The sequence below is a fragment of the Drosophila navojoa genome, chromosome 3 (genome assembly GCF_054131105.1).
Source record: "Drosophila navojoa isolate 15081-1374.11 chromosome 3, UAZ_NAV_1.0, whole genome shotgun sequence".
Classification (NCBI taxonomy): domain Eukaryota; kingdom Metazoa; phylum Arthropoda; class Insecta; order Diptera; family Drosophilidae; genus Drosophila; species Drosophila navojoa.
This window is the reverse complement of record NC_142891.1, coordinates 19,488,736-19,501,109: the sequence shown is the minus strand read 5'-3', so window position 1 is coordinate 19,501,109 and position 12,374 is coordinate 19,488,736. Positions and strand designations below refer to the sequence as shown.

Below are 12,374 nucleotides of genomic sequence, written 5' to 3'. Positions count from 1 at the left end.
ATATCAATATATAAAATATAAGAATAAAACATAAAATATCAGAGTCCATATAGATTTAGCTTTAAGTCAAAGTGAGATTCTCATACTCTGCGTGCTGAGCTACGCAGATCACAGTATCTTCTAGTCTGGCATTGCCACCCAAAGACTACTTTCCTGGTGCATTACATTTATATTTTATCAGGAGCAGCATACGCTCTTTCAGTACAGGGTATGCCTAAGGACAAAATGATGCGACAAGATTAAAGCTGTTAAGCTACGCATGGTTTATTTAATTCAGTGCCTGCCGTAAATCCTGTGAGTCTTGACATATTCAATATATTCGCAATATGTAAAGCTGAACGTGATGGAATATACCAATATTAAATTTTATATACTCTTTATGAATTTTAACCTTTATATGTAATAGGTGATTTTATTTTAAGTGCATGCATTTATTAAGCAATTCGAATAATCTTTCATAGGTCTGCGTCTTACATATTAATATAACGTATATAGGGCAAAGGCCAGTAGGCTAAGCTGAGATTAATTTGGTGTTTATCTGGAAGATGACTAAGCTTTAGATATAAACATGAGCTTCACCTTAAATTCCCCATTTGAGTTATCCAAGTCTTTAATAGAATACCTCAAAATTAACCTCGGACTGCATGGGTCAGTTGCGAGATGCAGCACATGTTGACCGCAACGAGATGCCTGGAGTATCAGCCGAGTGGAGTGCGTCATTCCAGGGGCCTCGATGATGACCACATACAGCTGTAGTCCGCTGGCCAGGGATCGCATTACAAGATAGCAATTAGGCAGGTTTGGCATAGCTCTAATTGGAAAATTAATAACCAACAACTGGCCAGGAAGTGAACACGGATGCGGGGATGGGCAGTGGGCGGCGGGCAGCGTGCATAAATCGCATTTGATTCAATTGAACCTCAAAATATATTGATTGAATGAGTGCAGCAACAGCAGCAGCAACAGCAGCAGCAGCAGCAGCAGCAGAGGCAGCAGAGGCAGCAGAGGCAGCAGAGGCAGCATCAGTGGCTACAGCAGCTGCTGCTGCTGCATTTTCAGCAAAAGAAACTGCGCTCGTTGCGGCTCGTTTCTGTGGCCCACGAAATTGCTCGTTTGCACATGAGCTCAGCTGCAAATTGCAACGCGAAACACGTAGTCAGCCAGCCACAAGGGAAGCAGACATCCAGAGATAGAGAGAGAGAGAGAGAGAGAGAGAGAGAGAGAGCGAGAGAGGATGGAGTGAGGGCTGGGGAGGAGCGACCAAATGATTGGCTCTGTCAGAGAAACTTATCACGAATCCTTCGCTCGTTCCGTGCATTGGCAGTTTATCAATGGTGCACCGCATTTTCAATTACGCGTCAAGAAAATATATGTATGTATGTATATGTATACATATATGCAACAAAGTGAGGCAAAAATAACATTTCCTTTTTTGGCCACAAACCGTTTAAAAACTTCGCTCAATATCCAGGCAGAAAAAATATATATAAAAGAATTTATTGAATATGGCAAAAAGTTATCTTTTAAATAAAAAGCTTAACACCATCAATCATGAATCAATCAATCATAAAAGCAAAAATTCAAAAGAATATATTTATAGATAATATATATCTTACTTATAAGTATGCTGTATCTGTAGTCAAAGATTTCAATGATCAAATCATAAAGTAAAATAAAGTGAAGTTAACCTTGTTCAAAACAAATTTTATTAGAACAAACAAAAGTCTCGTTATCATTAAAATCTATTGAACGAATTTCATTTTATTTCTCTCACATTTAAATCAAAAGTATTTTTGTTCAAGCACCACAAGAAAACTGTCAACAATCCATTCGTTTGTAATTTACCCGGTGCCAGTTCGAGTTCAACATTTTACTCACTCGATTTTAGAGCCGTTTTTATGAGCGCCGAGCCCAGTTGGAGCTCTTATCGGCTCTCTGGCGACTGTCCTATATGCTAACTGTTGTTTGGGGAGCAGGCCCGCCCGCCTCCCATACAAATTGATTAACAAAATGAAGTGAAATGAAAAGCCTCATAAAAGAAAGGAGATAAACAAAATAACGAAAGAAAACAAGCAAACAAGACACAGAGCACTGGGCGCATAGAGCCTTGGCCATAAAACCAATTGGTCATCCCATGACCCACTGGCAATTGAGTGTAAAATATAACCAAAGGGACGCTGCGACCGAGTCAGGCTCAAGTCAATACGGCGGAGTACAATGAAAAATTTATGCCTGACGTGATGGCGGGTCAAATACAAAATAAGACAACAGAAACGCAACGGGAAAACAAAATCTTTAATCATTTAAATTGAAGACTTGGACGGGAGTTTGTCGTCGCACTGGACACCGCACCAAGAAATCAAGCGAGTGAAAAATTACAATTGTCACAAGACCAAATCACAATTTCATTGCTTGCGCGAATTTTCACATTGCGTTTGACTTAATGCGAAAATAATTGTATGCAAATGTGAATGAATGCTGCGCTTGACGCGCACCCAGACAACAACAATCATTTGTCTCTGGCAGCTGTTTTTCATATACCCTGTAATTATGAATGCAAAAAGACTGTTATATTCAGATCATAACTCAAAAAGCAGGAAGTTGACCAAGAGAGAGTGAAAGAGAAAGAGGAAGAGAGCGAGCGTTAGATAAATTTCATTAAAAGCTTCTCATCGAACTCCACACATTCTGCGTACAGGGTATTTTCTAGCAAGGCTGCCTGGCTCCTCCCTTTGTTCGTCTTACATTTTAATAATACGTATACGTGGCGTTGGCCAGTGGGCTAGCTGGACCATTGCTCAGCTTAATGACTTAATTTTCAATTCCATTGCACGTCATGATGGAAATGAAAAGAAATGCAAATGCTGTTGGAATTCACTCCAGTCCACAGTCTCCGCCTCACCTCTCATTCTTGCCATGAAACTCATTAGCCATTAAGGTGCCATTATGCGTTGTACGTTTAATTATGGAAATGCTTACGCCTCCATCTTGGCCAGCCGAGCAACAACTCTTCATGACATGGCCAAGGCAAAGATGATGGAAATTTCAATTCTTTGTTTGCCCGTGATTTAAGTGAAACGCAGGGCAAAGAAAGTTTCAATTTATTTTAGGAATTACTTGAAAAGAATAAAATATATTGCAAATTGTCTACATAGTTTTTTTTTGCTCGAGTCCAACTTAAAACTTCAGCTAGTTATTTATGTAAAATAGCTGAACTAACTAAAGTAGCAGTTGCCAAAATTAAATTACCCACACACTTTAAACAACGATACACGCCGATGTGCATGGCATAAGGGACTAGATGGGGGGTATGAGGGAAAAGGAGAGGAACTGAAAAATGTTGTTGCCCATGTAAAAATAAATTTTGGCTGTGCGGCTTTTTGGGTCTGGCCGGGCGAAATGTCAATTATGCAAATTCGTTTTGCGCTCTTATGGCTAGCAAATGTTTAGAAATGTTGTTATAAATTCATTACAAAACTAGACCCCCCCTCAAAAATGTTTGTTTAATTTGATTTTCGTAAATTTATGCAGAGCACTGCAAAACTACAAAATGATAAGTTCAAACTTTCTACCAATGCCAGAGAGTGTCGAAAAGCTAATAAAATGCGAGCACTTTACTGTTTCCAGATATCCGATCGAACTCATATGTGCAGCTATACCTTAATATATATGCAAATAAATACCCCTTAATGAAACGAGCTGGCTCAACTGGATAGACATTACAAAGCAGCTGAGTCTCTAAAGAAGTCAGATCGAGCATTATATAGAAGTCAGCTCCAACTATCTCTCTGTCAATCTGACTGCATATAGAATTGCATAGAAGTCAGACTTGAGATCACTCATCCTCTATAGAAGACAAATAAAGCTGATTGATGAATCTAGCTAATCAAAGTGATTCCCTAAAGATGATGATTCCATAAAAGTGTTTACAAGTCAGCTCGATATGTGTGTCTGTCGATCTCACTGTACGAGTATATGGAATTCTATAAAATTTTATATGTAGATCTTATATCATCTTCTAGCACGCGTATAGAAACCAGTTCGATCTGCATGTTGCTTGAGTCTATATAAGACTGTGTAGACATGTCGCATTTCAAGTAGAGTTAGAGTTTATATATTTAAAAGAACATTGCCAGTTCAATCAATAGATCTTTCCTTTATATAAATTATTCCTTTGCAGTCTGACTTCAATATAAAATCAGTTCGATCTGTGTGCCCAATCCTCTTCCAATATATGCATGTTATATACTTATCTTTTATACAGGGTATGCAATTAATTTCATTATAATATTATCTGAGCCATATTCCGATAGGCAAATATATTTTTCAATTAGAAAGCCGGAAAATAAAATGTGAGCAAAATTAACATAAATTACAATCAACGCAAACTATTTCCAAGCCGCAGACACGAAACTGAAATAAATGCTAAATTTTTAGATTATATATATGAATATTTATATACATACATAAAGACAACTATTTTTTTTTTACGTTTTTTATGTTTTATATTTTCGCACTACTACAAAATAGTGGTGGGTGGTTGGGGAGAGCAGAGAGAGAGAGATCTGCTGCCACAGAGAGTTATATTTATTATCACAAAACATTTGCGCAAATGTCCTTTTGCATAAGCAACGATGGGGCACAGTGTCGTGCAGTCCTTTGAGAACATTTATCTTATTATCTTTGCATACAGCGGCGCAGGCAACAGCAACAACAGCAACAACAACAACAACAATAATAACGGCACATAAATAAGACTCAGCGTAGTCAACAACAACAACAACAACAACAATGAGATGATGAGCAACATTAGGCAAGGACAAACAAAGCCACGAGAGCTTCGAAAAGGCTCTACGAAAACCAAAAGTCAAGTCGAGCCAACAGACCGCAGAAACAGCAACAACAACAATAGCAGCAACAACAACAACAACAAGCGCAGCTCGAAAACATTTTTGGCAAAAGCCGCCTAGCCATGACAGGCAGGCCACAAAAGTTGCACATACGCCCCGTGTAAGCTCCTCACAGTGTGATTGCTCCCGTTGTTGTTGTTGTTGTTGTTGTTGCTGCTGTCGTTGTTGTTGTGTTTGTGTTTGCTTTATTGTTGTTTTCACAGCCGCCGCACAAACACACGCACACACCCTAACACACATGCAAAACAAACTTTTGGCAGAGCGCAACATTTTTTAATTGATTAAAGCCACATTTGCATTGCGGCTTACAAGCAGCTTAACAATTTTTACAAAATTTATTTATTTTTTTTCATTTAATTTTCAGCTTTTATGTTGTTTTTTATTTCAACAAACTACAAATGTACAAATGCACGCGCAGTATTTGCACTTTGCATTTGCAATATCATAATTAAAATTGAAAAATATTTTTTGGTAAAAATAACATTGGCAAATATTTTCAGAATCAACTGTAATTTATGATTTGGTCAAAACTTTTACTAATTAGAGTTATTTAACAATATATATTTAATTTACTAAATGTATGTAATTAAGGCATTAAATAGATGTATGTAAGTATTAAAGAATTACAGCAAATCACGGCAAAGCCTCATAAAAGTTCGTATTTTTAATGATTTAAATTTCTCTTTCGTTGCTAGTATTTGTTAAATGAAATCTTTAAAAGCTATTAAGCTATGTCTACGATTTATTTGAGTAAAAAATAAACTCACTAACTCTATCAGACAGGTTCTATAGATTCTATATTTGCTTGGGCTTACAATATGTGAATATCTGTTAACAACATTTCTAATTGACCCATAGTGAGCACTCTGGACTGTTCAAAATTTGTAAAGCACACAGCCACAGGCAAATTTATGAATTTTCCTTTACTTATTTTGTCTTTTTGAAATAGAATCGATGCACAGACTCCAAGCATGTTGAGGTAGTTTTGCTGGCAATCAGGCAACAACAGACGAGCTTGTTTGCATATATACAATATATGTATATACATATTCAATTTGTTATATTTTGTACAGTCAAGTGTTGGCATGGCAAGTATTTTATACCCTGTAGGCAATAAAAATGCAGTTAATGAAATTCCGGGGGCTTGTGGAAATTGATTAAATGAAGAAAATATAAATGAAAGTCTATATATGTTCATATTCTATAGGAGAGAGAATGCCTGAGAGAGTTAACTACCGTTAAATGGTCAACTGCAAATTTTATTTCAAAACATTTTTCCATCTAAAATTTTTAGGTTTGAGCACATCTAACTCGGCGTGAGTTCTATTGATATTATTTTAACATTCGCTGATTCTTCCAACTATACAAATATTGTCAATATTGTCGCCAGTCAGTTAGTTGTCGATATTTGTGCCGAATTTTATTTGTGTGAATTTTATTATTGGACTCTCGCACAATTTCCGTTGTCAGTCGTGTGTTTTGTGGGTTCGCATCGTTTGGCTTCTAATTTCTGGCGCATGTTCATGAAGCGACCAAATTGAGGCACGCCCATTCCAGTTGAGCGGCCACCCACGCGGCAGCGTCGACATACTTTCTGTTGGTTTTGTTGTTTGACTGTTTGGCATACACGGCGTATGCGTGTTATAAGCGCTTAACAGTGCCAAAAAATCGAAAAGTTGTTGCTACAATTCTTCTGCCATTTGGCAGCGAAAAAATATCAACGATAAATGGCGACCAAAACTCTAAATTGGTCGTACAGCAAATTTACTATAGTTTTACTGTTATTTGGTTGCTTATGCGCGTGTTTTTTCCGTTTCGATTTTTGGCCAACTCGACACTTTTCTGTGGATTTATTTAGCCAGACAAATGAAAAGAGCATAATGGAATTTTGGTTTTGCTTTCTAGGCTGTAAATGAAGTAAAATTAAATATATTTTAATTTCTATTTTAAATTTAATTTTATAATCATTATCAACTATGTATATAACTCTAATAAACGACTCCACCTTGTCCTACTCCATAAAAATCCATTAAGCAATATGTCGTAAGTCTACACAAAACATAATAATAATAATGAGAATACGCTTCTTAAGTGGCATTACGGCTGGTCTGGCTTAAACATTAGCACGCATCAAAATGCAAAGTAATTAAAAACGCCAACGACAAAGACAGACAGCGAAATTACAGAAATTACATGGCGCAAGAGCAATAACAACAACAACAAGCAACAGCAGCAGCATGAGCAACAGCAACAACAATGACAATGATTGTCGGCCGTAATGCAATTTAATGGCCAGCAGAAGCCAATGGCCGTAACCACAGAATGGCCGGGATGAGTTTGAAGTGCTGCAGATATTGGTCAAAAGTGCCGCCGACTGGTCAACAAAAGCCACACGGACTGAGCTGCCGAGCAGCAGAGCAGCAGAGCAGCTGACCGACCAGCAATGCGAGATAAACGCCCATTCGAGCAGTCATCAGGACACGCTGGACGCACAAAGTTGAGCTTGGACAGCCGACAGGCGACAAAGTGCGCTCACATAATAATAATGGAAATAATTTAACTTATTGGATTTTAATGGGATTACATATGCGCAACATGGCCAGCAACGGGTATTAAAACTTGGCCAACTTCATCACAATGTGGCCCTTGTTTAACTGTGTGTGTGTGTGTGTGTGTGTGTGTGTGTGTGTGTAATGGCCGTTGATAAAGTCAAATTTAATAATGATGCTTGGTCGATCACTGCTGATTGTCATAATTGCATTCATTTTTTTAAAAAGAGAGAAACCATCCATTGCAATACTCGAAAATATATAAGTATATATCAAATATAAATATATATAAACTATATGTATATAAAAAGCCAAAGACTATTAAGTTGTAAATGTATATTTAATCTAATCTGTAATAAATAAATTATAATAATGTATAAACATAAATAATGTACAAATAAACAATATAAATAAATTGTATTAAGCAAAAGAAAGAACTTAAATATATGAGTGTCTAAAAATAAATGTATAAAGCTTATAGGTAACAAGTAATAAAGCTTATAATCGACACTGATCGACCGTAGTCGATCTCGTAAGATGCCCTATCAAAAGCAAGGAACAGAAGAGAACTTCAGATCATTTAAGTTCTCTATATGTATGCAGCCGTACTCATTTGGTATTCATATTTAGTTAAAACGAAGCGAAACGAAGAGTAATTGAAGCTGGAGAGAGCCTTCCCATTGGTCGACTACAGCGACCTCTACCTGTCGTGGGGCTCGACATTTGAGAGCCACTAAGTGAATGAGTGAAAGTCGCCCTATATAAGGGCAGCAGCAGCAGCATTTCTTCAGTCACCCAGGCCTGCTGGAGGTCAGTCGGGCAGTGCAGTTAAGTGAAGGGAAGTGTGTGTAAATATTGAATGATCGTTCACTAAGACTTGGAGGAAATAATTGAAGGGAATATTTAAAGCAAATGTTGGGAGAAATCTTATAATGCTTCGACGAAAATAGAAGAAATACTTGGAATGAATTTTTAAAGGAAATGAAAGAATACTTAGCAGAAACATTGCGAGGAAATACTTCAAGAAAAAGAATGTGGACAGACAGCCAGGCTGATTAAGATTATATATATACTTTATGAGGTGCGCACGCCTCCTTCTGCCTGAAACAAATATTAAACAGAATCATTACACCCTGATTTCCCATTTTCAATAAAATTTGTTTAAGGAAATAGAGAAACTTCTATTTTGCTATATGTACATATTTCCAATTTACAAAGCAATTGTTAGACTAGGCATTTAAATTTAATATAATTCAAATAATTTTCTGAATTTTACTGTCATATTTAATTCAATGCAACTGTTAAATGATACAGCAAATGAAATGATAATGTATTCATAATCAAGAATTTTAATCTCATATTTACCATTGATTTAAATTATTTAATGTAGAAATATGGCTTTGCCAAAGCAGCTTAAAGTCGTCATAATAAATAATTATATTAATTAATTAAACATTTGCTTAAAGCTCAGCTGCGAACATGTCTGATGTCTGATACCAGAGAAGCACACACCCACACACACACACACACAGCCATACAGACACACATTCAGCAACCGCAACTTGACGGCCTGCCACTGTGTGCCGTGTAAACCATATTGCATATCCTGCCCCACTGCAGCACCTCCTGCTGCTAGTGCTGCTCCAGTTAGTGCTGCTGCTGGCTGAACGTACGTTGTACATGTCGCTGGCACGCTTCGTCTGTGAAGACTGTTTAAAACATTTAAACATGGCCAGCTGATGATCCACTGCCTGGACTACGAACTTTCACCGGCCGCCGCCAGGCAGTGGCTAAAAGTTTGTCACGTCAGTCAGTCAGTCGGTCAGTCATCATCGCATGGTCAACAACTAACCGCATGCCATATCACATCACAGCCAGGCTGCCAACCGCCGCGAGTCTCGACAAATCCAGGCATGTAAATATGAGGTAGGCATAATATGTATGTGTTGGCTTCTTTTTTTAATATGTGCGGAAACTCAACTCTGGCTGGCAGCTCATTTTAGAATAATGCTTGTTTCGTTGCTAAATGCCCTGTACATAGTGGTATGACCTCGAAGGAGATATAAATAATCAAAGAATAGAAGTGAAAAGACTAGAGTTGAATTTATTAGGATAGGATACTTTGTGAATAAATGCAATAGGAGTATATTGGGTTTGATATTCCCCGATGATTTTATATACTCACTAATTTCATTTAACATTTATCATTCGCCCAGGTTTATAGACGTTTATCAAATGTATTTTTAGACTGTCCAATTCTAACATGATTTTTCTAGTATATATAGTTTATTGTGCATTATTTATTGTGTGTAATTTAGTGTATAATTTTATGTGTGTGTTCCATACATTTATGTTTGCATTGTATATGAATATTAGTGGAAAAATTGGAAGCGTGCAGTATCTCCAGCCTTGATTAGAGGATAACTTCTAGTCGAAAACCCATGCGCCAGAGTACTCCCCCTTCAGTTTTTGTTATTGTGCGGTTGCCGCATTTGCTGACCACATTTTAGCTTCATTTACAGTTATTTGCCGCATTGTCTCATCGGGTATTACGTGTTACGGCCCTTCGCATAGATACCTGATACGCACTTGTTCGAGTTGTCCGCCCAACTACAACTGGAACTTGGCCCACACGCCGAAACCGCAAATTCAATTTTGGTTTGCAGGCTACAACGTTTGTTTAAAACGCTTTGTTAATATTGTCGTTGCTGTCGTTGTTGTTGTTGATGGTGTTGTTGTTGATGGTGTTGCTGTAGTGTCCCTTTGATGCAATTTATGTGAAGTGTTTTACATGTTTTGTTTGCCTCTAGCCGCAAACGATCTTTTGTGCTATAAATCAGACGGCGAAATGAGAATCGGGGGTGTACTTGCATTTGTATTTGTTAACTCTTTGAACAGCTGCACTGCTTACCCGTTGATTAAAGTTAACGTCTGAAATTTAAATTCAAGCATCTGCACTGCTTGACATGGAGCTCCCAGTAGAAGGATTTGAATGTAAACTGCTTGTTGGCTGCCCCGATGAGCAGATTTAGTTTGTATGTAATTGACTTCTGAATACCCTATACAATAAATTAGATTAGTGTTTGTCTGATTCACGGTTTACTTGAACTCACTTGACTCAGGCATGTTCCTGAGACTTACTCCCTTTTTGTTTTTTCTTATCCTTTTTCACTTTCTTCTTGAGTGGCTCAGGTTTTGGTGGCTCTTCATCTTCCTCCATTGGCTCACAAAAACACACATTCCCCGATACAGATTTGATCTCTTCATTTTGATCAAATAGCTTCGGTAGCTTCGGTAAGTGTTTGAAGAAATCTGTAACGGCAGTTGTGTTGACTTCAAAGGGTGGTACTTGCTCGGCTTGGAAATTTTGCAGCCAAACATCGATGTGCTCATCAGGATTATAGGGCGATACTTGAGTTTGTGGTGGCGAAGGTTTATTCATCTTCCGCTTTTTATCATATAGCTGAAAGATATCTTCAATCAACTTATTCTCCATTTCCTTATCGACAACTGCATCGGTTTTCGTATTGCAAGTTCTGGCGGATGTCCATAAACTAAATTCTTCGGACATGAGCTTTGAGAGCAAATCCTTCTTTCGGTCGACCTCGTTGGAGAAAAACTGAATGCCCTCTTTTTGCTATGAAATAAATAAGTTAGATATTGAAATATTGAAACAGAGCCTACATATAGACTCCCAACATAAAAATAAACAATTGTTAAATAAATACAAAATGTTGCTTAATGAGTAAGCTCAAAAATAATTATAAGCAGTTCGATTACTTGGATATATTCCATCACACCATCTATTTCTTTTATGGGTGACAATGGGCTGTCCGGAGATGTGTCACGGGAGCGTTTCCGTTCCGCCGGTAACTCGTCTGGCAATGAACAATCCTGTTCCTGATTATCCTGTTCAAGTATCGGTTCGGTTAGTTGCGGATTTGGAACTTTTTCCAAGTTTAGCTGTTGACTGTCAGCTTGTAGATCTTGTTGTTCAAATTGTTGTTGATGTTGATAACGTTCGGGCGACCTTTTGACTTGACCGATTCCTCCAGCTCGGCTATTTAAATCTTGGCATTCAAGTTGCTTTTGCTGCTGTTGAAGATGCCACGGACTTATGTCTTCTTGGTCATTGCGTGGCTTTTGCTCCATATAACCCATAAATCTAGGCTTCTACAGAAACTCATACAGTAAGTAGTATAGTATAAATGGTATAGAATAGAATATTCAAATATTACATCCCGGCTGAGCAGGGCATCTACAAAAATACCAACCTGTCGTGGAAGCGGCTCTGGCTCACAAAAGACTGAATTATTTGGTCTATCGCCTGGTATCTGGTCCAACTGCACGCTCCCTATGGAATAATCGGCGGGCTTCAAGCGTGGAATTCGTAGAGCCGATAAGGAATCCGAAATAACAGGCTGCTGCACCAGCGCCGACCTCAGTGGCGGAGCTTTGATTGGGGTATTCATATCAGCCTTTCGGAACACAGCTTCGACCTTTAAATACGGATCACAAAATATACATCATTCTTCATTTACGGCAATCTGCACTTACATTTGAAATCGATACGTGTGGGGTAAAGTCGTCTAGCATCCACTCCATGAGTTCCTCGTAAATTCTTTGCCATTCGTCAGAGCTGTATCTGTGGACACCCGCTTGTGTGATAATCTGATTCCACAAACGATTTATCTCGGTTCTAGCAATTTGTTCAATCTCCATTTTGGCTATATATTTCTCGCGAAGTTTAAGCTCTTTTAATATTTTTTGTAATGACACAACTCAGACTTGCTAAACGTGACATTTAAACCTCGGCAGAGCTGATTGAAATAAATAGAAAAGCTATTAGCACTAACCAGAGAAGCTATTAGTGCTATTAGCTTTTCTTTATCGATTACTTTCACAATCGATAGTT

At 37.9% G+C, this 12,374-nt stretch overlaps 1 protein-coding gene across 1 annotated transcript; it reads right to left on the bottom strand.

Moving 5' to 3' along the window:
• Positions 1–9,924: 9,924 nt before the first annotated feature.
• LOC115562031 (uncharacterized) lies at positions 9,925–12,361 on the bottom strand. Its single transcript, XM_089258691.1, has 6 exons — positions 12,017–12,361; positions 11,734–11,958; positions 11,240–11,632; positions 10,573–11,096; positions 10,371–10,518; positions 9,925–10,288 (listed from the first exon to the last, which is right to left on the bottom strand). The coding sequence occupies exons 1-4, from the start codon at positions 12,179–12,181 to the stop codon at positions 10,578–10,580; spliced, it is 1,302 nt and encodes a 433-aa protein (XP_089114817.1). The 5' UTR covers positions 12,182–12,361; the 3' UTR covers positions 9,925–10,288; positions 10,371–10,518; positions 10,573–10,577.
• Positions 12,362–12,374: the final 13 nt, after the last annotated feature.

Excerpts from the sequence above, each read along its gene's own strand:
- LOC115562031 (XM_089258691.1), bottom strand. The coding sequence starts at position 12,181 with ATGGAGATTGAACAAATTGCTAGAACCGAGATAAATCGTTTGTGGAAT. Across the intron at positions 11,959-12,016 it reads CACACGTATCGATTTCAAAT|GTCGAAGCTGTGTTCCGAAA; the intron begins GTAAGTGCAGAT and ends CCGTATTTAAAG. Across the intron at positions 11,633-11,733 it reads CAGAGCCGCTTCCACGACAG|AAGCCTAGATTTATGGGTTA; the intron begins GTTGGTATTTTT and ends GAGTTTCTGTAG.